This window comes from Micrasema longulum, unplaced genomic scaffold, assembly GCF_059751315.1.
Source record: "Micrasema longulum isolate JH-2025_06_02 unplaced genomic scaffold, ASM5975131v1 h1tg000543l, whole genome shotgun sequence".
Taxonomy (NCBI): Eukaryota; Metazoa; Arthropoda; class Insecta; order Trichoptera; family Brachycentridae; genus Micrasema; species Micrasema longulum.
The window spans coordinates 141,963-169,202 of NW_028277739.1; the positions used below are offsets into that span (position 1 = coordinate 141,963).

The 27,240-nt window shown below is 35.8% G+C and overlaps 1 protein-coding gene across 2 annotated transcripts in view; it reads right to left on the minus strand.

Annotated features, from left to right (window-relative positions):
* The window catches only part of LOC148280767 (neurotrimin-like), a 253,317-nt gene that overhangs the window by 15,736 nt on the left and 210,341 nt on the right, over positions 1-27,240 (minus strand). For both annotated transcript variants that reach the window (XM_088227843.1, XM_088227842.1), the window contains exon 6: positions 11,194-11,321. In XM_088227843.1, coding sequence (XP_088083969.1) covers positions 11,194-11,321 — 128 coding nt within the window. The remainder of the gene's footprint in view (positions 1-11,193; positions 11,322-27,240) is intronic.

Sequence of the window (27,240 nt, forward strand, 5' to 3'; positions counted from 1 at the left end):
AATAAAAGCTAACTTAATTTTAAAAAAAATTAAATAAAAGGAATAAAAAACATTAAAACAAATGTTTTAATTATGTGTCCAAGCGGATAAATAAAACATTTTTGTGTATGAAAAAGAATCAAATCCTGGAAGAGTGTTTTTGACTCAGTGGCTACTTTCAGGTAAACGCCTTAAATAAGGATACCGATTTTCAAACCGCAATATTTATTTGTTACACGACAAGCACCTTAGGCGTAAGACTAATCACCCTACCTTCATAAAACAGGTGATCGAAAAAAGCTTCATTCGGCTTACCAATGCAGTACCCTATGCATCACTGGGTGCGGAAAGGGGGATTTTTTTCATTATGTTTTTTTATAAGCATTATAAAATATTGGTAGTTAAAACGAAATATCTAGAATAAATCGTCAACAATATGACTAAACCTAAACTGCTTTATGCCACCCTGTGAGCTTAAAAAAACATATTTAATAATCAGTGTTACGGACGTCAAACGGAAAGCGGCCCTTGTAGGGACCGCCCCTGCGCTATATTAAAATGTTTAGACTTAGGGATCTCGGTATGTGTTAGAAATGAGCTGCCCCTCCAATAAAGACTAGTATTTGTCACTTTCGGGGGTGGCCTTTTCCATACCGAGACATTTAGAATAGGCATTTAGTTACAAATTAGTTTTAAGTATATTTTTGAATGTGCATCGTTTCGCGCTGCGTTGCCGCCGCAAGAATGCCGTGAGAACTGGAGGGGGTAGTGCCTATATACGTGGAGGGAGGGAGACGGATGGAGCGGGCGTGCGGCCTTCTCTATCGCTCTCTCTCTCTCCACGCGGCATACGACGGCTAGACCCGCTCGGCGGGGTGAATGGTGGGGCACGTAGCGCGAACGGTATATAACGTGTACAAATGAAAATAAATGACACTTCTTCTCTGACGTTTGGCTTTTACTCATCTCTACTCGCTTCTCCCCGACCCGGCTTTCTACTCGATTCTTCTTCACTTCGCTTGACACCTTCGCTTCACCCTGGACTTGGATTTTGGACTTCTCTCCCTACGGATTCCTGACCACGGCGAACCGGCAACTTCAACCTGAAATAAGAGGCCCTTCTGAGGACATCTCCGGCCCTGACGAGTTAGACAAGATCGCCTAGCCTCCGCTGCCTTACAACCAGTGGATCGGGACGTGTGCGTTAGTGACTGCAGCGGAACCACAACACGACGCCGGTAGCGCGTTAGCTACATTGTTGGTCCTTCGAGAAATCCGGATCTGCTGTCGTCACACGAGTGATCATCTACCTGATGCCTGCTTCTCTTCGGTCTGGAAGAAACGCCGCCATGCAGGAAGGACGCGCCGAATCCGACTCCGGTTCATCGACTTCGGCCCAGACGACAACGGAATCTACCGCCCACTCAAGAGAGATGCGAGCCATGCAGCAGCGACTGATGCAGGACATGACGGCCGGGATGGTTGAGATGTTCAAGGAAATGAGATCTCAGCTCCCGCTCATGTTGGCCGCTACTACAACCCCAGAGAAGACCACGACGCCCGCCGGAGCGAGCGCCGCGGCGGCGGCGCCTACCTGTGCACACCTTGGGTCGTTGGAAACGACCCAACCCGGGCCTGCGTACTTGGAGGAAGCCGCTGAGCCACGACCGAACGTAGCAAGCCCTGCGGACCACGCTACATTAGACCCGACGACACTCGGCTCCATGGATTCGGAGACAAGACGACTCACCGGCGAGTGGGTTGACAACCAGAACAGTGCTTCATACCCCACAGTTGACAGGATGGCCGCAGCATTCGTGAGGGCACTGAAGGACGGTGATTCGACTGGAGTGACGTCGCAGCCACGAAGTGATGACCCAAGGATGACGTCATTCATCGCGAGGCAGACTGGTGCGAGAGACTTGCCGCAGTTCTCCGGGGATCCGCTAGAGTGGCGGATTTTTAAATCGCAGTTCAACCAGTCTACGGAGATGTGTGCATTATCCAATGCAGAAAACATCATACGGCTGCAGAGATCACTCACAGGACGGGCCAGACAGACTGTATCAGCCCTACTCGTGGACCCGGGCAGGGTTCCCGAGATCATGAAGATGTTGGAATCCGCGTTCGGACACCCTGAGCTCGTCGTGGAGACGGTCTTGGAACGGGTGCGGAGGATTCCGAAGCTGCCAGACAACGCGTCCGCGGAAGCCGTGACGGATTACGCCGTCGCAGTGAGGAACGTCGTCGCGACCGTCGAAGGATTCGACGGTGAACACCTTTCTTCGCCGAAGCTTCTCTGGGAAATGGTAGGGAAGCTTCCCTACACGCACCGATGGATGTGGATTACGTCGCGCATCGGGACGAAGAGAAAAGCGAAGTTAAGTGAATTAGCCGACTGGCTAAAGGACGTGACGGGCGTGATACCTAACGCCGGGTGCCTCGATATCAATACAGGCCCCGTCAGGGCTGAAAGGAATCGCGCCTCTAAAGGACACGTGCTGCTGAACGTACACAGTGAAAGTGAAAAATGCGCAAAGTGCAACGGAACACACAAGCTCGACGTGTGCCGCGAATATTCGGGGCTTGGCGTGAAAGACAAGTGGGCATTTGTGCGCGATTTAAGACTGTGCTTCCTGTGCCTTGGGGAAACGCTGCCGAACGTCGAAATGTCGGGCAACAAGGTGCAACATAGACGAGTGCGGAGGAAGGCACCATCGCACACTACATACGCCGCGCGCCCAGTCGACGGATGAGAATGTGTTACACGTATCGCGGAAGGAGGGCTCGGTCGCCCTTAAAGTGTTACCTGTGACTCTCAGTGGACCGAAAGGTCGAGTAAATACATACGCGTTACTAGACGAAGGTTCAACTATCACACTACTGGAAGAAGAAGTCGCCGACGCGATCGGAGCGCGCGGTCTACAGGCCGGTATACAAGTTACGGGTATAGCCGAATCGCCGCGAGTGATGCGTCATCGCGACGCGTAAAAGTGATAATAAAAGGCGACGCCGGCGCTTATGAAGCGATCGCCTACACAGTTAAGACACTCAACTTGCCGACACAAAAAGTTAAAAGTTGCGACAACTCGGCGCGGGAAGTGACAGTGAGACCTAAGATGCTTATAGGCCTCGATAACGCCGAGTTAATAGTGCCGCACGGCCGGGCGGAGTTTCGAAGTGACGGCGTCATCATAAGTGATACGCCGCTTGGCCGCGTCGCGTTTGGCCGACACGTGAGTCATAACGATAATAACGCGAGTGCACCTACGGGTGAAAAATATAACGAAGATAAGTCAGTTTCTAATGGCATAGTGAAAACGGTCCTAGTGAGTGCTAAAGGACCGTCGCGTGATGACGCGCTAAGTGAATTAGTGAAATTTAACTTCAAAGTGGATTCGATCGGAATCACGACCGCGCCGCGGATATGTGCCGCAGAAAAAAGAGCGCTGGATATAATGCATAACTCCACAAAGCAGCTTCCTACAGGCCGGTGGGAAACGGGCCTGCTATGGAGTTCAGACAACGCATCGCTCCCCTACAACCGAGAAGCGGCAGAAAAACGCCTCTACTCGTTGGAAAGAAAATTAAAAAAGAACCCGGTACTTGAAGTTGCGTACCGGGCTAAAATCAGCGAGTATGAGGAAAAGGGATACGCCGTTGAGTTATCCAGGGAAGAAGAGGCACGAGAAAACCCAAGGAAATGGTTCCTGCCTCATTTTTCGGTATGCAATCCGAACAAGGTTGGGAAAATTCGGGTTGTGTTCGACGCGGCGAGCCCTCACAGAGGTGTGTGCCTCAACGACCACTTACTGACGGGACCGGACTTGCTCACGTCACTAGTGGGGAACATACAGAGGTTCCGAGAGGGTGGCGTAGCTATCGCCGCCGATATAAAGGAGATGTTTCTCCGCATAAAGATGACACCCGATGACACGATGTCACAATTGTTTTTGTGGCGTCGAAAACCGAACGAAGCAGTGAGGACCTTCGCTTTCACATCCATGATGTTCGGAGCCAGGTGTTCTCCGAGCAGCGCCCAGTACGTAAGAGACCGCGTGGCCGCGGCAAATGCTGAATCATTCCCGGAAGCAGCGCGGGCTGTACACGAGAAAATGTACATGGACGATTATTTGGACGCCGTGGATTCGACTGCGGAGGCTGCAAAATTGGTGAAAGACGTCACGGCCCTCCTGCTGACGGGGGGCTTTGAAATGACGGGATGGGCATCAAACAACGCCAAGGCATTGTGCTCGGTCCGCGACGAGGATCGAGCCAAGACGGCTATCATCATTGGCGAGGCCGCCACTACGGAAAGAGTACTAGGCGTGCGGTGGGACCCGCACGCAGACTATCTAGTATTCAAGTATAACCAAGAGGGCGGTGACGAACCTGAATGGCCTACAAAGAGGCAGATGTTGGGAGCCGCCATGAGGGTCTTCGATCCAATGGGATTTATTGGATGCATAACAGTGAGGGCTAAAATACTGTTACAAGCCGTGTGGCGATCGAACATACAATGGGACGAGGCTTTAAAACTAGAACACGTGCAGAGATGGCGCGAATGGCGGCAGTTACTAGCCGAAAGTAACTGCGCAATACCGAGGTGTTGTATCAACAGGAAGGCGGAGGAAATAACAATGCACGTCTTCAGCGATGCCTCGGAACAAGCCTGCTGTGCGGTGGCATATTTTGTGCACAGGGCGGGCACTAGCTTTATTATGAGCAAATGTAAAGTAGCGCCGCTAAAGCCTTTATCGATACCGCGTCTAGAACTTCAGGCGGCGCTACTCGCCGCGCGGTTAGCGGCGAGTATAAAGAGGGAAAGCCGCATGAAAATTAAAAGAACTATATTCTGGACGGACTCGAGCACGGTTCTATCCTGGATACGCACAGACCCGTTGAAGTATTCAACGTTCGTAGCAAACCGACTCGGGGAGATCGATGAAATCGCCGGAATAAACGGTTGGCGCTGGGTACCGACAAAACAAAACCCGGCGGACATCGGAACGCGAGATACACAGCCACTCGATCTGTCTTCGAACGGCATGTGGTTCCGGGGCCCAGATTTCCTCTCCCGGCCGGAGAGTGAATGGCCTCAGGAAAAAGGGACAATCTCGCCTCCTGAAGACGCGCTGGAGATAAGACCACCGCGTCACTTTGTGGGCCATTGCCACACGACGACAGGACTCCCGGACGTATCCCGCTTTTCATCGTGGGTACGACTTATACGGACGACGGCCTGGGTTATGAGGTTCGTCGGACGTTGCCGCCGTCCCAGACAACGTGACGAGCCCGAGAAGCCGGGAGGTGACTTCGAACTCCGGGCCGAAGAATTGAATAAAGCCGAAGAAATATGGGTGCGCCTGTCACAGAGGCGTGCCTTCGGCAAAGAAATAGAATGCCTACAACGGGGAGAGGCCCTACCGCCCGGAGGACGGCTACGCGCTGTCACGCCGTTTATTGATGGAAGCGGCATACTGCGTATGGGAACCAGACTACAAAGGATAGATGACCAGAACGTGAATGCCCCGCCAATACTGGACGGCGGGGATGAATATTGCAGACTGATGATAAGTTACCAGCACGCAGCATCAGGACATCCAGGGACGGAGCGCACGATAAGCGATATCAGGTCGGGCTACTTTGTCGTGCGCCTCCGTACGACGCTGCGAGGGATCATCAGGAGCTGCCGGGCGTGCCGCATGCTGAGATGCATTCCGAAGCCGCCACTGATGGGACAGCTGCCGGCGGCCAGGCTGGCTAGCGGGGAGCGGCCGTTCACTCACTGCGGCCTCGATTTCTTCGGACCGATGACCGTGACACTGGGACGGCGCACTGAGAAAAGGTACGGTGCGCTCTTCACGTGCATGACAACGCGGGCGGTGCATATGGAGTTGGCATACTCCCTATCCGCGGACTCGGCTATAATGGCTCTAAGAAGGATGGCCGCTAGGCGTGGTCACCCCGCGGTATTGTACACAGATAACGGTACAAATTTCCACGGGGCCGATCGCGAGATGAACGCGGCCATAAAGGAGCTAAGCCGAGATGAGAAAATGCTCGGTGAACTAAGCGCCAGAAGGGTGGAGTGGAAGTTCATTCCCGCCTCCTCACCACACATGGGAGGCGCCTGGGAGCGCCTAGTAAGATCAGTGAAGGTAGCGCTAAGCGCTACTATAAAAGCGCGTTCCCCACGGGAAGAGACACTGATAACGGCGCTAGCTGAGGCGGAATACAGCGTCAACAGCCGCCCGCTAACACATGTGTCTGTGGACCCGAAAGATAAGGAGCCGTTGACTCCTAACCACTTCTTGCTGGGATCAGCTGGCGGTTTACAGCCTTTGGTCCATTATAGTAAGGCGGAGGAGGCCACTTGCCTTAGGAAACAGTGGCGAGTGGCCCAACAGATGGCGGACATCTTCTGGCGACGGTGGGTGCGAGAATATCTGCCCACGCTGGCGCAGAGACCGAAATGAAGGGACCCGGCAACGCCCATACAAGAGGGAGACCTGGTATTAATAGCGGACCCAAAGCTGCCACGCAACACATGGCCCCGAGGACGAGTCACGAGGGCCAGCCCGGCAGCCGATGGACAAGTCCGCGTGGTGCAGGTCAAGACGGCGACCGGGACCTACACGAGACCAGCAGTCAAGGTGGCGGTCTTCGCCGAAGGGGGCCACTAGCAGCCGAAGGACGTCCGGATGCTTCAGCGCAGCGGAGACTGCACCGGGGGAGTGTTACGGACGTCAAACGGAAAGCGGCCCTTGTAGGGACCGCCCCTGCGCTATATTAAAATGTTTAGACTTAGGGATCTCGGTATGTGTTAGAAATGAGCTGCCCCTCCAATAAAGACTAGTATTTGTCACTTTCGGGGGTGGCCTTTTCCATACCGAGACATTTAGAATAGGCATTTAGTTACAAATTGGTTTTAAGTATATTTTTGAATGTGCATCGTTTTGCGCTGCGTTGCCGCCGCAAGAATGCCGTGAGAACTGGAGGGGGTAGTGCCTATATACGTGGAGGGAGGGAGACGGATGGAGCGGGCGTGCGGCCTTCTCTATCGCTCTCTCTCTCTCCGCGCGGCATACAACGGCTAGACCCGCTCGGCGGGGTGAATGGTGGGGCACGTAGCGCGAACGGTATATAACGTGTACAAATGAAAATAAATGACACTTCTTCTCTGACGTTTGGCTTTTACTCATCTCTACTCGCTTCTCCCCGACCCGGCTTTCTACTCGATTCTTCTTCACTTCGCTTGACACCTTCGCTTCACCCTGGACTTGGATTTTGGACTTCTCTCCCTACGGATTCCTGACCACGGCGAACCGGCAACTTCAACCTGAAATAAGAGGCCCTTCTGAGGACATCTCCGGCCCTGACGAGTTAGACAAGATCGCCTAGCCTCCGCTGCCTTACAACCAGTGGATCGGGACGTGTGCGTTAGTGACTGCAGCGGAATCACAACACGACGCCGGTAGCGCGTTAGCTACAATCAGGTTTCTAAATAAGACGTAATTAATTCATTGAGTTTTTAAGAAATTTTTTGAAATGCCGACAAAATTGAAATATGTTGGCAAATCTTAAAAATGATAATATTTATTGAAAAAAAGGGTATGTGGAAAAGCACTGTTATTGTATTGAATTCAATTTCTCTTAAAAAATAATTTCTGTTTTTATTATCTATGAAAACTATTAGTAAATTATAACAATGGTTTTCAGGAAAATAAACGCGTTTTATATACGTGACTAACAAAATGTTCAATATTTTAATTCGTGTCCAAAAACATATTTTTATTTTACAGCTTCTGTTAAAATTAATTAAAGTTATGATTCTCCTTTCTTTTAAATAAATGTACATATTTCACAAGGAAGACTGAACAAAGGAAGTTTTTTTGGAAATTACGCGTAAAGAGGAACCCATTTACATACGAAATTGAAATATTTTTTCAACACAGGGAAAACAAAACATCTTGGGATTGATATTGTCTAATATAAAGGAAATGAGGTGCTTTATTTTATATGTTCTTTATATTTAAAGCTAATGCTAGTAATTTTTTACCAAACAAACACGTGTATTATAGAAATAAGAGAACATTATTGTTTGTATTTATTTATTAATTTCTACTTTAACAATTAAGTACTCGTATTATTTTTTTTATTCAAAATAATATCCCCTCACTGGGGTGTCCCGTGCCGAGGGAAACATTTTACAATATGTATGATGAATCATGCCTTAAATTAGTTATTTAACCTAGTAATAATAAGAAAATAAAAACGTAATCAATCTAATTAACATAATTATAACCGTAAACATAATAAGCCAAATAAACTAAAATAATCATAAAAAACATAATAAATTCATATAAACTTGCAGACAAAATTTCAGAATCAGGAAACGATTTTTTACCTATTCGGCTTGGTCCACTTATCGATCCGTGCGCAACCCATCTTAACTATCCATTTATTAATAGCAATTTTATATTGAGAGAACTTACATATTGTCCTTATTGACAAACAAAGTAGATTGTACACTTTAACCGAGCAGTTGGCCAATCTTCTTTAACCGAAAGTTGTATTAATTTTAAGTTGTTTTGCAGCATTAGAGTGAAGTATCTAGTAACTCTTATATTAATGTAATGAGTTTTGGAAGGTAGAAAATAATGTTTGTATGCGTAAAATAACAGAGCTTTTAAAAATAATTGTTTTACAGATGTAACATTAAGATTTACGAATATTCCGAGGGAGCTTGTTCTGATTGAGACTCTCAAGATAATTTTTACCAAAGCTTTTTGTGCAATGATTATTTGTTTGATCAACGTGTCATTTGCACATCCCCATCCAATTCTACTGTATTTCAAAACTGATTGACTTATCGCGTAATATATTTCTACAAGTTCTTTTAGGCTGATTATATTTCTTATAGGTTTAAAAAAGTAAATTTGTTTTTTCAATTTATTTTTAACATGTTCGATTTGATTACTCCATCTTAAATACCCATCTATATAAATACCTAAATATTGAATCTACTCTATCCAAAAATTGACTATTACATGTAATATTTGTAATTTGGTTATTGTTATTATAGCTGTGAATAGCTAAGGAAAGATTTAGATTAAATATGGATTTATTATTAATTTCAAATGTTGTATGAATAAAAATAAAAAAATTAAAAAACCGACGTCTCAGAGACGGATTGATTTATGGATAATTTACCTGAGACAGAGAACCTTTTAAATATGTACATATAAATTTGGATTTTTGACTATTAAAAGGGTTTTAGCCATCGCAAGCCTGTTAAAATAATCACTATACATATGAAACATTTAATATTCTACTTATGACAAATCTACTATTATTTTATTTTTCAGACATTGGCTGATTGACGAATGTTCCACGACGTGTAAAGTTGCCACTTACACCTGCTAATGATTGATAGGGCATAAACCCTGTAAATACCTAGACTTCCATATTCCCTTCTTAAATTAGGTTGATGCTCGGTTTTTGTCTTGAAAAGGGCGGTGTTAGGAATAGAGCGAATTTATAAACCACGACTTTTTTTGGGCTGTGAATAGAATAAAATAAATAAAATAAGTTTGGATTGTGGCCGATAGAGATATGGTAACGGTTTTGGTTTACCCGATCGGACTTGTTTTTTCCAGTTTACTAACAAGCTTATGAACTAACATACCCCTTCGCCGTCAGAATTAGGAAAATTAGTTTGTGGATGATACTAAGGTTGCTCTGACGGCAATAGGGGCATTGAAAGCAGTAAATGTAAATGAAAAATGAAAAAAAACTGAATATTTTGTTAACAATATTAAAAAAAAAAAAACAGAAAATTACCGCGCAAAAAAATCATTGTTTTTTAATGCGCGGATCTGAAAATAGGCCACAAGACCTTTCGAACGGATTCGGTTAAGTGGGCGGGGCTTTCGATTCCCTTCTCAAAAATATTTTCCATCTCTGTTGTAATATGTCAACCCTTTGCTCTTCGATGGTACAAATTTGTCTGAGTACAAAATAACACATATATACCTATCTTATAAAAGAATGAATTTTGTTTAACTAATAACTGGGACGTTTTTGCGTAGTTTTGGCCATTTTTTATAACTCCACCAAAATTACTCCTGGGAATCCCTTTGCGTAGAACCGTCACCGTGGCTGTGTAAAATTATAATTCCGTTGCCAACATCAATATTTTTATTATGATAGCCGATAAGATTTTTTTTCAACATTTTTTTTATTTGATTATAATGTTGGTTATTCGTTAAAATATATATTTAGAAAAACATATCGTTTTAAAAAAAAAGCAACTTCATTTTATTCTCATTCCCTAACTCAATTTTTTATGACTTTTGTTTTAATAAAGAAAGATTAAAAAAAAAAAAACAAGAAAACATATTTTATCGTTTTCAAGCTAAAAATAATAACTACTGAGGGATCAAAGGTTTAATATTATAAAATATGTTTTGATCCGATTTGTATCTATAAACACTACCAACCCACTCGTAGTCAGCTTTGAAAGCACTTCCTTCACTTACTAGAAAACCGTTTTGAAGACCGAGGGTCTTTCTATCGGTTTTGCTTTTACTAAAAGAAAAAATATTTCAAAATCGAGTAAATTAATTTTTAAAATTTCAATTTAGTGTACTCGTACCATGATTTTAGTTTTATTTAAGTTTCTTGCCTTAATTGCCTTTTTACAGTGAGTTTGGCAAATTGTATGAAGGGGTAATGTCGAATATTTTCATTATTCCTCATGATCATACGAGTATTTCAAACAGGAATGGTAGCAAAAACTGTATTTACTTATACCATAATAGTCAATGTCTATTAAAGTTAATTTATAAATTTCATTTTTGTTTTAAAATTTCATAACTCCGATGACTTTCACATAAGTCACAAAAATATACTTGCCATAATCGTGCACGTAGCACCGCTTATTTATAAGTAAATGGGTTGTTAGATGGTAGGTACTACGTTCAATAATTTTAACTCCAAGGGTTAGTAACACTGCTTCTCTTCGTTGAGAAAGAACAGCTGTAACAATCGGTAAGTACAAACCTTAAATAACTTACAGAAGTCTGTTTTGGTTGGTTAGAGATATTGTTTAAAGCAATAAGGCCGAAAACGTATGCACAAACTGTTTAAAAGTTTAATCAATAAATAAGTTTTCAAGTTAATCAAACTTTACAAACAAAAATGTCTTACGGCATCATTGTGATTCCAATAGATGTACGCTGGTGCTTCAGGAGAAAATAGCACGACACACGTAAGGTTAATGGTGCTTCCTCGGTCTATATAAAGGTCTGGTCCTCCAATAATTTCTGTTGTTGGTTCTGAAACAAACGATAACAAAGTGTCATTAATTTATAGTTTACTAATATTCTGCAGCAATTTTATAATAATATCGTTTGAGGAGACAGTTTCTTCAATTTTAATATATTTTGATTTTGGTAATTGCAGTGCCCATGCATTAGGCACTAACATGGTAAAAGTGTATGTACATTTTATCTGTTTAAGTTGCGAGCGGTGCTAGGTGGCCGGCTCTATGAATTCGGGTTTGGCTTTCCTAGTCACTCACACGTCCTTGCTATTATAATTGTATTTAACGCTTGAATTTAATTGCTAAAAGAAATATTCGAGTTTTAATTATTGACCTAATATGTATTAATTCGACCTATCAATTGCGATCACTTGCGCCTGGAGTATTTAATGATCCAGTTTAGGATATCACAGCAATGTTAAGAACTGAAAACTTGATTAATTATCAATCAGAGTGAATTATTTTACCTACATGCTAAGCAACACCAGAAAAAAAAACTGTTTTTGAAAATTAACAAATGGAAAAATTGAAGGAATCACCATCATCTCTATATCCGCACCTAGTGGTGTATCGGCAACCGCATTGGCAGCCAATTGCAGCGCATATATATATTTTATTTATATGGAATGTAAGGTGATCAGTCTTACGTTTCAGGCGCCAATCCAGAAACATTAAAATATTACAATGTAGCACCTTTGAAACGAATGTTTCTCGCCCTCCCACTACACAACGGGGAGGATTACTTATTTGTTTTTTTATTTTTTTTGCCAGGACTTTTACCTGAGAGTACTTATCGAGTCAAAAACGCTCATCCACGATTCTTAACTATCTCGGGCACGAGGTAAAAAATAAATAAATATGAATGATTATCGAATAAATAATATGAATGTTACACAGAGCGCAAAATGAATTATCAAATCAGCAAATGGACTGGATCTTCCTTAGGGGGAAAGATTTGCGTGAGAAATTCCCTGATGGTTTTTCAAATATTTCAGTTGGTTTTATTTCAACTTCATTTTTTTTTATTTTTTAATAAATTATGTATTTTTTTTTATTGCATGTGTTTTTTCATATTTGACCTGCCATGTACATATTTTTTATGTTTTGGTTATATGTAGTAAATATAGTAATATTGACTGTAGAAAATTCATACATATATTCGTCCCAACTCAAAACAGGACGTTGGTTCCATGGAGTTAGGACTTGCGTCTCAATAAATGTTTAAATTAATATGATGTGAATAAATAAATAAATTAATAAAAATAATAGGAAAATAAAACAGGTATTTTGATAGCTTTTTACAAACAATGAAACGCATATTTTTTAATTTATGTAAATTTTCATAATAACATGGAAAAAACAATAGAGAATTGGAGTGTGGCATTTTTGTCACAATGTGTTTTAATGCCTCAAAGCATTCTCAATTGTCAAAGAAATAAAAAATATTTTTTAACGATTGCTTTGTCAATATTTTGAGTTTTGCCAAATTTTACTTGATCATTTTACATGTTCTCCGTATACCTGATTTTTTTTTTAATGAATATGAACTGGTTTAATGTTGCCGTATATTTAAACAGAGATGAAAAACATTTGGGAGAAATGAATACAGATGTCTAGGTATTTACAGGGCATATAACCTGTCATTATGGTTTACCTCTTCGTTCTCATTCTGAAGGCACTCTCTTAATACCCATACACAATTCCTCTTTCTTCTCTAACTCATATAGTGTCCATGCGGCTCGACTGTGGAATCATCTCCCATCCACCATCAAAGATGTTACTACATTATCTCTGTTTAAATCACGTCTGAAGAAACATCTCCTTTCTCTTCCTTAATCTCTCCTCCTTTCTTTTTTCCTCTTTCCGCTTTTTTCCTTTTTCCCATTGAGTAATAGTTTTGATTTAAGGTAATTTATAAACAAATACGTTTATTTCTATTTTTATATATTTTTAACTTTTTAATCTTTTTTTTTTCTATTGAATATGTTCTGTAACTTGAATTATAAAAATAAAACTTTTATTTTATTGGTTGGTTGGAAGAAATTGCCATTTGGCAATAAGCCCGCCAATGTACAAATAACATTATGTACAAAAAGTTAAATAAAAAATTAGCCGGTTTAAGTGACCGCTTTACACACTGTGTCATTTAAAATATTGTTGACAAATCCACCCTGTCCATGAAGAAGAATTGAAATTAAAAAATATTTTATGTGTTACTTAGTATGTAAGTAAAACAATTTAATAAATCTCACCCAAATTTTACAAACATAAAAAGATAAAAGAATTATAAGAATATTTTAAATATAGGCAGAATGGTAAAGGTAACACAATGTGTAAAGTGGCCACTTAAACCAGCCAATTATAGATGGAATGTAAATGTCTTGACTTCCAATTTTTTTTCTCTAAAAAGTTCTTCATCTCTGTTGTAGTATATTATTTGATTATTTTAACAAAGCGTAAAAAACGTTATGGAATATTTTAATGGGGGAACTTACAACAACCGTATTAAACCATTAGAAACTATTCAAAAATTTCTATTTAAAAAAATGCTTCACAAAAATTGCACTTTTCCCTATATCCAATTGTTCCAAGAATTGTTAAACTTTTAGACATAGGACAAATAAATTGTTTTCAATGTTTAAAATATGTATTTAAAAACCAAAATTTATTTACAAGTAATTCAAATATAAAGTCAAAGAAGGAATCGTGTATTAGAAATACCACATTGTAAAACGAGGCTCGCACAGAGACATGGATATTTTATAGGCCCAAAATTATTTTTTTTTTTACTGACAATATTTCATTAATTCCAAACTTTTAAAATTTTCCTTCTTTTAAAAAACACTCACTATTCTGGATACAAACTAAAGATATCAGCTTTTTTTTTCTATGATATATTTTGTTGCCCTTTAATAATGACAATAATAATGCCCTTTAATAATGCCAAAATGTTCATGTATTTATAATTTTCTCAAACTGAATGGTTTGGGTAGGTAGGAAAAAATTGCCTTAAGGCAATACGTCCGCTCTTATATGTATATATATGGTATATGTATATAAAGTGTCAAATAAATAAATAAATAATAATAAGGAATATTTTTATGTTTTTTTCTTATTTTCTTTTTTAATTACTATAAAAAAATACCAAGTCTTTTACAGAATATTTTACTTTCTCTTTTTTATGTTATATAAAAATATTATAACTGTCTATTTATTATAGGAGCAAAAATTCATTGATATTTTCTTGAATACTCACGAACAGGCCAAGCCTTTGTGGGATTTTTTATTTACTATTTTTACTACAAATATGTATTTCATTGCTATGTAATTATCCTTTATTTTTTTAATACTCTGTATCACCTCTTATGTATATTGTAAAAAAAAAATATATATAAAAAAATAAATATATGCAGCCCGAATATATTTTTTTTCGATTTTTTTCAATATTTCAAATACGTGTCTCTGTTTGTTTCACGGCGATTGAATCTTGAATGAAATTTATAGCAACCAATATCATCATGCAATCATCTGTTTATAAGAAAATGTACTTTAATTGCATTTAATGGTATAAACTTGTGGCGTGACATTGTTTAAAATGATGTTTGGTGTTTATATTGGATTTTGTAAGCACTAAAATAGTTTGAAACAAACCTGTCACCTGATAAAATTGATGCATTAGAATACTTTCAAGCTTATAATAGTTGTTTTTTTTAATGAATTATATTTTTTAATTGAGCAGAATGTTGCCAAAAATCAATTAAAATTAATGTTTTTATCCAATATATTAATTGCCAATGGCGAAAATATCTTCTTAGGGAGAAGTCTCGCGTGGTCTCATTAAAACACAAAGAGAATTAGTTTTATTCCTTATTGTAAAATTCAATTTACTGCAAAAATATAACACTAACCGGAAGTTCAAGTTTTTATTATTATTTTCAGAAATTCATGAAGCTTCCATAATAATGAGATCAATTCTTTTCGCGGCTTTCTTCAAGAAAAATACTTCCGCCACTTTGTTGGGAAAGGTCCCTGAGTGCATTTTTTATCCTTTGTGAGAGAACTTGAAGTGAAAAAAGGAAAATATCAGAGAGCTATTCTGCAGTAAGCGGCTAGTCTTTAACTGCAACAATGGCTTGCACTCGTTACTCGTTAGATGCAATTGGGTTGTTCCAATTCAACGACGCAAAAATAAGATTAAAATATTTTGCTACAAAATTTTTAATCAAAAAAATTATTAAAATGAATCATGTTGATTTTTGTTTGTTTTAAGTCATGATATTATCGAATTGAAAAACAATGTTTTCTATCACATTCATTCAATTTATATTTCATATTAGTAAGAATAACAATATAAAACATAACAAAAGACACCAAAAATAACATTTATAATGGAAAAATAAAATTAAATAAACGTTACAATCGCATAATATTAGGTATATTGAACAGTAACAGGTTTAAAAAAAATATATTATGGTTAAAACAATTATTAAATATCTACATGAGGACTAATTAGTTGCTCAACTAAAGGTGTATCGAGAATTTAATTATATAAAAATGAACAAATTTTATAGCAAAAAATAAAATAAAAACAAAAGTATCAATAAGTACTCAAAAAAAATACTTTTAAATTAATTAAAGAATTTTATAAGCTTTTTAGATCTGTATAGATTGTTTTTTTTTTTTTTTTTTAATTTGGTTGATCCAAATTCTGATTAAACAATGCGTTCTTATTATGCCATTTGTTTGTAAAATCAAAAGTGTTTATTTCCAATGCTAAAATTATCAGTAATTCTAATTTTTCTCCAATTTAATCATTTTCGTATGAATGAAAATATTTGACTATTTCAAAATGCGCGTCATCAAAGCAATGAAGACTTTTTAAGTGTAGAAAATGCAAAGCAAAATAAAAACGAAAAATAGCGTTAACTGTTCTATTACGAGGAGAGAAAGCGACGTCAAATTGGCCGTTCTATTGCAATCGAGTAGAAGAGGTATGCAATGGGGTAAATTAGCGTAATTACGACCTGAAAATGTTGCACAATCTAAGCCATAGAATATCTTCTCTTGATAACAGTGACAATACTAAACTAGCATAGTTGAGTATGGGTTATATATATTCCACAAACCATGTACAGTGTAAATATACATGAATAGACTTTTAATATTCCAGAAGGCGCGTAGAACCAAGTTTGCATACATCGCACTGTGTCCAAAAGTATCCCAATTATCACCCCCTGCACGACATCCCGCAGCGCGCATGCGTGAAGTGGCCGCGTAATGTTGCTAGACCGCGAAATATATATTATCGTAACACAAATAAAAGTTGATTTTGTCTTATATTTTAGTACGTTTTACAACAAAAAATATTTGACTGACTGGTCTTTTGAAAAAAAAAGACTTTTATTAGGCAGATGCAAAAAAAAAACATTAAATAATCATTAAGTAATTGAGTAAATTATTACCGTTCAATATTGTAACTAAGGCTTATTTATTGTTTATTTATTTATTAAATTTAACAAAGCATAATTGAAAAATGGTAAACACAAGTCCGTATAATATAAACAGGCACATTTGAAATAAAAACATATAAAGAAAACTAAAGCTTGGACAAAAAAAAAAATAATAATTACTACAATATTTTGAGTTTGTCCAAATTTTTGTAGACAAGGACTGGATTCAACTCCCTTGTTGATAAATTACCTGGTCCATGAAGAAGTATAGAAATTGAAAAAATAACTTTTTCAGGCGTTGCCTAGTATGTAGGTGAAATAATTCAATTAGATGAATCTCACCCGCATAAATAAAGGTTTCAGCTCTTTAACTTCACAAACATCAACAGGTGAAAGAATTGATGGAATATAGATGTTCAAATATAGGCAGAATGGTGAATGTAACACAGTGTGTAAAGTGGCCACTTAAACCAGCCATTGACAGGTCATAAGCCCTGTAGATGCCTAGACTACTATATTACATTTTCTTAAATGTTCTTCATCTCTGTTGTAATATGTTAAATAATGACTACCTCAAAACAAAGATCTAGTATATATAAGTCATTGTTTAAATCTAGAAAAACTTACACCAAATAAGCCCAAATCTTGTCTTGAGTTCACAATACGACACAATCGGGACATTGGTGCATGCAAGCCATAGTTTGTGCTGTGCTGATCATTGACCAGCAAGCTATTTTTTCGCAACCAGTGGATCGGAATATTGTATGACACTTTTTAAAAGAAAGCCGGATAAAAAAATTTACAACCCTGGAAATACTAACAAAATGTCCATCTTGTTTTATTTCACAATCTGGCAGATGGTAAAACAATTGAATTCTTCAATAATTTTATATGCGGGTTCACTATTCAAAAAAAAAAGGAATAATCCGCTAAGCCTCTACTTAGAGGCTTGTCAGCAGATGGGATAGAGGGGATATGGAAGGAGGTAATGAAAAATACACCACAGCACCCAGACAAATTGACAAAAAATTTCTAGGATTTTTACCTGCAACTAGCGAAAATCGAACCGAAAAATTGGCCGTTTAACCAACTGCACTACGACAAACACGTTAAAAAAATGACATAAAATTAACTTTGAGTTTGTAAACTGATATATTAGTTTTAATAGTTGATCGCCGAGAATATTGTATATTTTTATTTCTATGTAAACAACACTTTTTTGACCATGACTTGTGTGATTTAGTAATTTAAAAAAAAATTTTTTTTTAAATAAATTAACTTGTAAGTAATAATTATGTATAAAAAATGTAATTGCCTTGCTTGAAACGAAAGAACTTTAAATAATAAAACGTAAATACGATAAAATGTTTATAAATAAAACAAAATAAAAAATAAAATTTTTAACACTAGTACTAATTGTTATTTGGAAACATGGTTAAATCTTTTTTTTTTTAATGAGTAATGAAGACATTTAAAAATGCAATATTAAAAGTCGTTAAATCACTACTAAACGTATGCAGATAGATATTTTGCATGTCTTACGGTACAGGTGAGGGAGATTTCTCACCCCTATTGCGACGCTCCGCTTTCCAATTGATCAGAAAAGCGAACCTCTTTGATGTTTATCAAATTAGATCACAAAGGCAAAACGTTCTCATCATTCTCTTTGGCCTTTCTAAGCAGCACACGCGAGAGAATGGATCTACAATCTACATGTATGCAGAAATATTTTACATTGTATTGAAGCATGAATACACGGAAAAAACTTGCATCAATGAAAATTTGTATTTAAAAATGTAATATACGAAGCATTTAATTATTAACTGCTTAAGATATTTTAATACACAAAAGTCAATAGTGAAAACACTCCATCCACGTACCCGAAAACCATTTGAAAGGCAGTGATCTACCGTAATGTAAACCGTGATTTTAATTTAATGTATCACTACTGCTTTCCTATTGTTATTACTTTTTTGTTTGACAAATTATTTAGTGGGCTTATGTCGGATATTGTCATTCTTCTACATGACCACACTAATTTTATAAAATTCTTTTTAAAAAAGCCAGTTTCTACGACGATATTGTTATGAATTTAAAACAACAATTAAGACTATTTGCACAAACTACATCATTTTACAAAGACACATTTATATGTTTTTTATGTCCCGACTTGGTAGAAAATTCTGTATTAAGTCGGGACTCTTCGATATATAAATCAAAAATATTTATTTACATATAAAAACAATATACAAGTAATCAAAACTATATGCAAAATAATCAAAACAATATACTGAATAATAATTGAAAAATGTAAATAATAAAAATTTATACATGTCAAAAAAATGGAATGTAAAAAAGTTAAATAATAATACGTATGACAGTGATGATATACACATATACGTATTTGGAGAATAATGAAGACAGCAGCGATGTTTTATATTCATTCCCAAAGCAATCTCAAACAGTGGTCTCTACCCCTCGATACAATACAATTATGGATCTTCATCTTAAGTATGTAAATTGTTTTGGAGAACTTAATATTTTCATCCAATACGTTGAACACTCTTGGAGTTATATATGAAAAGTGTCTCTGAGCAAACATCGTGCGTGTTTTCGGTATTAAAAAGTTTAGGTTACGCGAAACCTCGTACGGGCATTCTATTGGGACCTCCTTCCGTAGTCGCCTGACCAGAAAATTGTCAATACATTCTTAATATAGATTTGACAAATATCAAGAACTTTTACCGATTGAAATAATGGTTCAGATGAGTAGGTTGGAGGGCACCGAAGCATAACTCTAAGAATAAGTTTTTGCGTCTTGATTAGGAGGTTCATGACAATTGTTGAGCCACCTCCCCAGCCAATTATGCCATAAGCAAAATTCTTTTTTAAAAATTTCTTAAATCCAATGCCCTTTATAACGTCACCAAAGAATACATTTCATTATCATGCATTTAGCTCAGCATTTTTTTTAGGTTACTAACTATTTCAATCAAGTCTCAATAAAAGGAGATGTTGACAATTACAACACCCAGGGTTTGAATAGCAACATTACTTCCCTTTTAAGGGAAAGGACAGCACACAATATTTGTTCAGTTCATATCCAGAGAAATTAAAGTCCTTTAATAATACATAAAGTTATTAAATAAAAAACTAAAATTCTGCTAATATCACTAACCATATTTTGGGATGCCCCTGAGAGTCTCCCATTTCTCTACACAAGAGCTAACAAACTGACAGAATTAAAAAATTCAACAATGAGTTGCAACAATATAGAAGTTTGTTCGTAGGGAGAATTGTGAATGTTACACACTGTGTCAAGTAATTACTTAACAATTTTCTTATCAATATAAATAAATGTATATGTATCGTATATATAGGATACATGTGATTTTATTTTTTCTCATGAACTAAAAAAACTAGCTAAACAGCATTAAATTTAAATTGTTTTACCATATTTTAAATTATTGATTATCACAATGAGGAGGTTCAGTGGTTTTTTATTTTTTTATTTGTTAATAGACTATTAAACTAAGCAAAAAATTATATATTTTTTTATGTATCGTATTGTCAGCGTTATGATTTTAGAAAGTTTCGTATTTTTAAAATTAATCCGCATGTGACGTCTCAAGTTCTCTTCCGCTTTTTCTCGGTTAATTATGCTGATCGGTCTATTGACGATGAGGTAACCGGAAATCTTTCAAAACTATCTTCTCATTGGTTGATTCGTATAAACTAGTGATGTCATTCAAAGTAGTTTGTTTTTATTAAAATATTTTTTTTGTACATTCCGTACAAGAACTTTTGCCGCATAATTAAGTGCTCTAATTTTTACTTCCAGTAAGAAAACATTTTTTGTATCCAATTTCCCGTAGGGCTGAAGTTCCCCATTGAAAATAGGCTTTGATTATAAGAAAAATCAGTGTAAAAAAGCCTTTTTAACCATCAAATGGGTAAAAATATATTTTTAGTTCTTCCAAGTTATGGATTAAAACAGCAAATGTCGGTTTATAAGACGTGTAAATGCCTTAATATCAGCTCAGTAATGACGATGTCACGAGAGCAATAAAACTGTTTTTTGATCAATCTAAGTGGATGAAAGTGTTAATCTGTAATTAAAAAAAGTATGTTTTATTATAAATTTCCACCTATTTATTTTACTAACGTGAACATTTTTGTTTTTATTATTGTTTTAGTTATCGTTATGACGTTTATAAATGAAGTTTTACTGCATTTTCATTCACCGTAACTATTCGTTTCAGCAGGTTCAATTTTACTGAATGGTTATTTTTAATGGGTCAAACCAATAAAAGTTGGTTGCATCCTTCCTACTTCTAACCATTAACGGGTAAATTTAACCTTCAACTGTAAAAGCAGACTTCAATAGGCGAATCAACGGAATGGGTCATAAATGATCAATTTCTATTGTGAGACTTTGAAAGTAAAGACCACGACTTGTAAAAGCTTAGAGTTATTTATATAAAATATGCTTCAGTAAATGAAATTTTAAAAAAAGAATCTGGGTTGAGAAAAATGAATAGAAGATGCTTTATTATTATGATGGTCTGAAAATAATATCTTTGAACAATATCCTTAATTTGCATTTTGGATCACATTGAACGTAAAAATTATTAAATTAAATAAGGTTTAATGCATACTATAAAATTTAATTTGACTGATTTTCTTACTGAAATACAAAATGACAGCCATTTAAGCGCAATAAATTGAATTTTTCGAAAACATCAAGCTCTGGTTAAGGGTCAAATGAAGTATTAAATTTTTTTTTGATATTTTTTGCATTCCGAGTAATCCAAAAGGTAATTTTATAGACCTCTTTTATTTTTAAATATGGACAAAAAATATCGGCCCACCCTATTGTATCAATATAATAAACATATTATTTCCTCACTAAATGCATGCCAGTTTGGAAAATATAGCGTTGCCTCTAACAATTGAAAAGAAAAGATCAAATCACGATCTACATGCGAATAATTATGTGCAAAATAAAATCAAGGAAGACAAAACTACCTACGATTTGAAATAACATATTATGTTTGTATATTACGCGCTTGTAACGCGTGCATTTAATTATATTTTATTGATATTTTATAACGTGGCGCGTACAACTATTTAAATCTAACCTCTTAATTGGAGTTGTTTTGGTAGTTGACATTAATGTCGTTTAAAATAGGATAGAAATCTAATTGTATTAATTTAACCATAAGGAGAGTAAACAGTTTATGTTGAGATTTATCAGCAATAACTTGTGACATTTCGTAGAATGTAGAATAGTACAACGGGCATCGAAAGTTTATAGTAACATTAGTTTATATTCTAGAATATTCCTTCTAAGAGGAAACACGAGAATGTTGAACAAGTTTTAAGCGTTTCCAATACCTTCTTGTACCAGTATTTTAGGACCCTTTGTAGATGTTTACCATTTTGATATTTCGCAAGTTATTCTGAAATAGATTTATACACTAAAGTGAGAAACTTAAGATTTCATTAGTAATTTAAAATGAACGAACCAAAATACTATAAACTATCTTACTCATAAGAAAGATTTGTTTATTTTTTATAAGTTAACTATCTATGTATTAAGTTTCAATAATTCATCATCATACCTTTGTTACACCTGAGGGTGCATAAGGCAATACATTCGTTCACTAAATGCAGTGTACCTCGATTATCTGTTACGTGAAGATGATCAGTCTTGCTAAAAAAAAATAACTTCCACAATATATAATTACAAGAAAGATAGATAACATTTTTGAGAGAGGAATGTGAATGTCTTGGTATTTACATGGCGTATGAAATGTCATTGGCTGGTTTTAGTGGGCACTTTATACACTTCAGTATATTTGTTTTTTTTTTTTTTTATCAACATTTACGGCCAACTTTCCTTGAAAAAAAATTATAATGGAAACATTTCAGGTAATTTTTTTTTTAAAACATTCATATTTTTTTACCTTAGACTTAGAAACAAAAATTAAACCTTAAAAATACACAATACACTAAGTAGATCTTTTAAATAATTATCAAATAAATGTATGAGCTAAATTAATTAATTAAATATTTCATAAGATAAATATAACAAAAAAATATAAGGTTACTGTTTCATATAAAAATTATCCCAAAGGTTTAAATACCATTCATCATCTTTGAAAAAAATCAAATGGCATGTTCAATAGGAACAATACACAACATAATTTATATGAGATACGTGGGAATAGCTATTTCCAAGTTCATGGAGTCCGTTTAAAACGGTATAACAAAAATACACTGTCCGTGAATTATTGCTACAAAATGGTGAAACCTGTCTAGTCTAGTCTAAAATCGTATTTTGAAATTTTTTGTTTAAACAACCACATTTCTTTGATTATTTCATCAGTTGATTTCTATGAAGTTAAAGGCTGACCTATATTGATGCAGGTGATGAAAGCCAGTCCTTGTCTGTAAAAGTTTTGACATTGTCAGTAAAAAAAACTGTTTTCCTTTAATTGAAAAATCAATTATAATCTTGGTTAAACTTAAAATTTATACATGACGATTACAATTGAAATTGAAATTATTATTTTTTTTTTTTTTAAATAAGCTCCTTACGTATTTTCGAAAAACGTATCGTTAACTTTCTTTATTACTGTAAACATTGTTCGCAGTGTAAACAGTCAATCTTACCTCTATTTATTTTCCTTTTTTTATTTATTAATTAAAGGCCTCTGACAATTTGTACAGTTAACATACATGTCATTAGAACAAAAAAGAACTTGTGAATATAGAAAATAAAGGCCGTGACTTGGAACAAAGGTAAAGAAAGATAGACAGTCTCACAGTCACTCAGTTTAGCCATGGCATCATATCACACTTTTCTTGACACTGGCAAGATCCAGCCCAACAAACTCCAAGTCACTGGAAGAGCTTAAAAGTCTACACATTCTTGATATTGGAGAATCAAAGCCATAGTTGTATTTGGTAGATTTGACATGCAAAAGATTGTTGTTTCTAGTGATACGGGAGGGAATATGGAAGAATATTGTACGTAACAGAGAAATGACATCACTTATTTAGTTTAGTATTTAAAAAATATATATTTTTTAATTTTTTTTTATTAACTTACAATTTTAAAAAACCCGTTAGGGTTACATTAGAAATTTTATATTGTCTAGTCATTTTATGTGTCGTCTAGTCTAGTTAGTTCAGTAATCATGTGCTTTTTCAGATTGATTTTAAATTTGTCTCCAGTAAAAGTTTTCAAGTAGTAAGGTAAGTTGTTGTAGTGTTTAAGTACATTATGTCGTATTTTTGACTGTCCTGTGTTTGTCTTTGCATTTTCAATATGATAGTGTTGTTGTCTGGTGTCATATTTGTGTATGTCAGTATTTTTGGCTAATATTATGTCGTCGTCTTGTATGTTTCCCAGTGTTGTTTTGTGCACAATTTTTAAGATCTCAATTTTAGTCAAGTAGTTTATGTCAAATTGGTGTGTTTTTTTGTACAATTCAGTCGTAGAGGTCAGATAGGGTAGGTTGTATGTTAGTTTAAGAATTTTATTTTGTTGTCTTTGTAAATTAATATAAAGTCCAATTCTGTTCCATGGTTCTCCGATGTAGACATTTGTACACATTTTTCTATATCAGCATAGGAATAGGTCCTCTTTCAAACTTGAGCTACCACACGACTCTTCTCAAAAAACGATGCTGGACGGATTCCAAATGGTCAATATGATTCCGATAGTTTTTCCTCTTTTTTATCGCATATACTATACTACACTCATTTTTCACATATTTCGGAATGTCATAATTTTTGAAATCGCCATTTAAATGATTTAATAGGGACTTGAATAACTTCTCTCTATTTTCTAACATATGGTGTTAGCTTAGCCTTTTTACATTGGGCAATACTCACAGTTAAGTACATCGTAAAACTCCACCAATAGGCTTGAAATGACAGTATGTACTATTCTGCCGAAATGATAAAAACATATTTTTTTCATAGCGTTGAACATGCCGAATTTTGTGCCAAAAAAAGAGTATGTGCTATTGAGATATATCACTAGAGTCAACATGTGGGTTCGAAATATGTTTCCTCAACCAGCGGCCAGTTGGCATATGTTTGATAGAACGGACTTTAGTCTGTTGCAAGCGTTCACCGGCTATTTTTCTCCTCGCAATTACTATTACTATTACTATTGCTTATATGTACGCTAAGATACTATTCAAATCAATCAAGAAGAGCGATGGTATAACTTTTCACCGGTAAGTAATTTATTTATTTATATATCAACGGTTTAAGAATCTTTTTACAATAAAAAAAATTACAGAAATAATCACAGCAGAGAACAATTCATTATTTTATATTTAATATGAAATATAACTACAAAATTCAACTGAATAATTAAAGCTAAACAAATTTATTAAAGTAAATTTTTTTTTTTTAAAAACTACTACAAAAACTTAAAAAAGAAACAACATATCCAAGATGACTAATAAAAGATAACAATTAAAGTGAGAAAATCTTATGCTCTAAATATAAATATAACAAAATAAAATTGAGAATAATTCAACATAAACATAAAGTGGCTAGTATTTAGCTAGGTAATAATGAAAAAGAAAAATAATGCTACAATAATATTTTATTAATAATACGTTTTTTGGATCAATATGAAAGCTTAAATAATCTGAATAACACCTTTATTTTATCAGTTGGTTAGAAGATGATGTAATTTGGCAATAAATACACAAATGTATAATTTATAAATAAAAAAATATACAAAAATACGTATCCGAGAAAAAAAAATTAAATCCAATAATGTATTTTTTAATAAATTCATTCTAATTCTAATAATATTTTTATCTCAATAAATATTTGCTTAAAATGGCTATTTTGGTGTTAAAAAACGTTTTACCAATATGTTACCAGCTATCTCCTGTCTCTGTTCTTCTCAGTTAGACGGGCGTTTAGTGAAACGATAAACAAAGGTGACGCGTATGCGGAAGGGAGTGACATACTGTATAGAACTTACAGTAGACCGATGTCAACAGTCCGTAATTTTTACTGTACTACTTGTTTTGCTTGTCAAAGTCAACGTGATATGACGTAGCAATACTTGCTCCCTCCGCTGCTCGAATTTGTATGAAGTATTATCTCAATGGTCAAAACATACTTGGAAATGCTTAAATGGGTCTTACCTCACCCACTGTATTCACCGGACATTACACCTTTCGATTTAAATTTGATCTGATCAATGACTAATCGCCTAGCTGAGCAGAACTTACATTTTTAAAATTATTATTTTTATTTATTTAGTCCTTAAATAGCACAAACAAAACATATGAATGTCCTAATATTAACTTATATCTCATTATTATAAAAACACATGCTACATTATTAACATTTCTAAAACATATACGAACACTTCAAAAAAAAAAACTTATTTAAAGCCAACTCGAATAAGATTACTTTTTAAGGGCTAACTTTTCTGCTTCACACATGTTTTTTAGCTTACATTGAAATGGAATAATATTTTTTGTTCTCTTATTTCTAATGTTATTTCCTTATAATATAACTAAATAGCTCGGTGCATCAGCGAGTTATGTGTCTTTGTCTTCTTACTTAATTTTTATTTCTAGTTTCATATCTGCGTTCACATTGATTAGAAAAAAATTTTTTTAGTCAACTCTTTTGTGGTATATTCATTAATCATTTTGTGAATAAAAAACATTACATTAGAATGTATCATATAAATATATATGAAGATGCAACAAAATGCCTTGATTCGTGGATAATCTAAAAAGATGAGTAGTTCTTTCAGTTGTTTTCGATTTATATTTGTTTTGTGTATGTGTAAAGAAAATATTGTGGACAGTGTTTTTTTTTCGTATTTATTGATATTTATGTAAGTTGAAAAAAAAAATTGTTGCAACAAACCCGCCAAGTAAATGATAAAAATTCTTCAGTCTTTTTAATTTAAACTACTAACGTAGATATTTCGAAAGATTTCTTCGCGTAAATAAATATTTAAAAAAAATATATATATTCATGCATCGTGAGTCAAAATCAATTCTGCTTACTTACGGCTTATCAAAACGGAGTTTTACGTTTCGCGTGCACGATAAAAGACTATCTCCCCTGTACAGGGGGAAATAACCCAATCTCGTTCTACTCGTGTACCCGTGCTCAGACGGTTTACGATCACTCTTTTTACAGCCGGAACATCGAGTTTGCGGTTAGGTCACGTTTCATAATTCGACCAAATTGTTTTGTTCCTTTGATGGCGCTTAAAGCGATACAAAGTCAAACGTCAGTTTCGTAAAATCACGCGAAAGTTAATTAGAATTAGTTTGGAGCCAAACATAATAAAAGGTTTCTTGGAAAAACAGTTTATTTTTGCTTTTTATTATGTTAAGAAACTGGGGTCTAAATTGTGAATTGGTTATTCTTTTATAAAAAGACATTATCATTACGTTATGTGAAACCGTATTA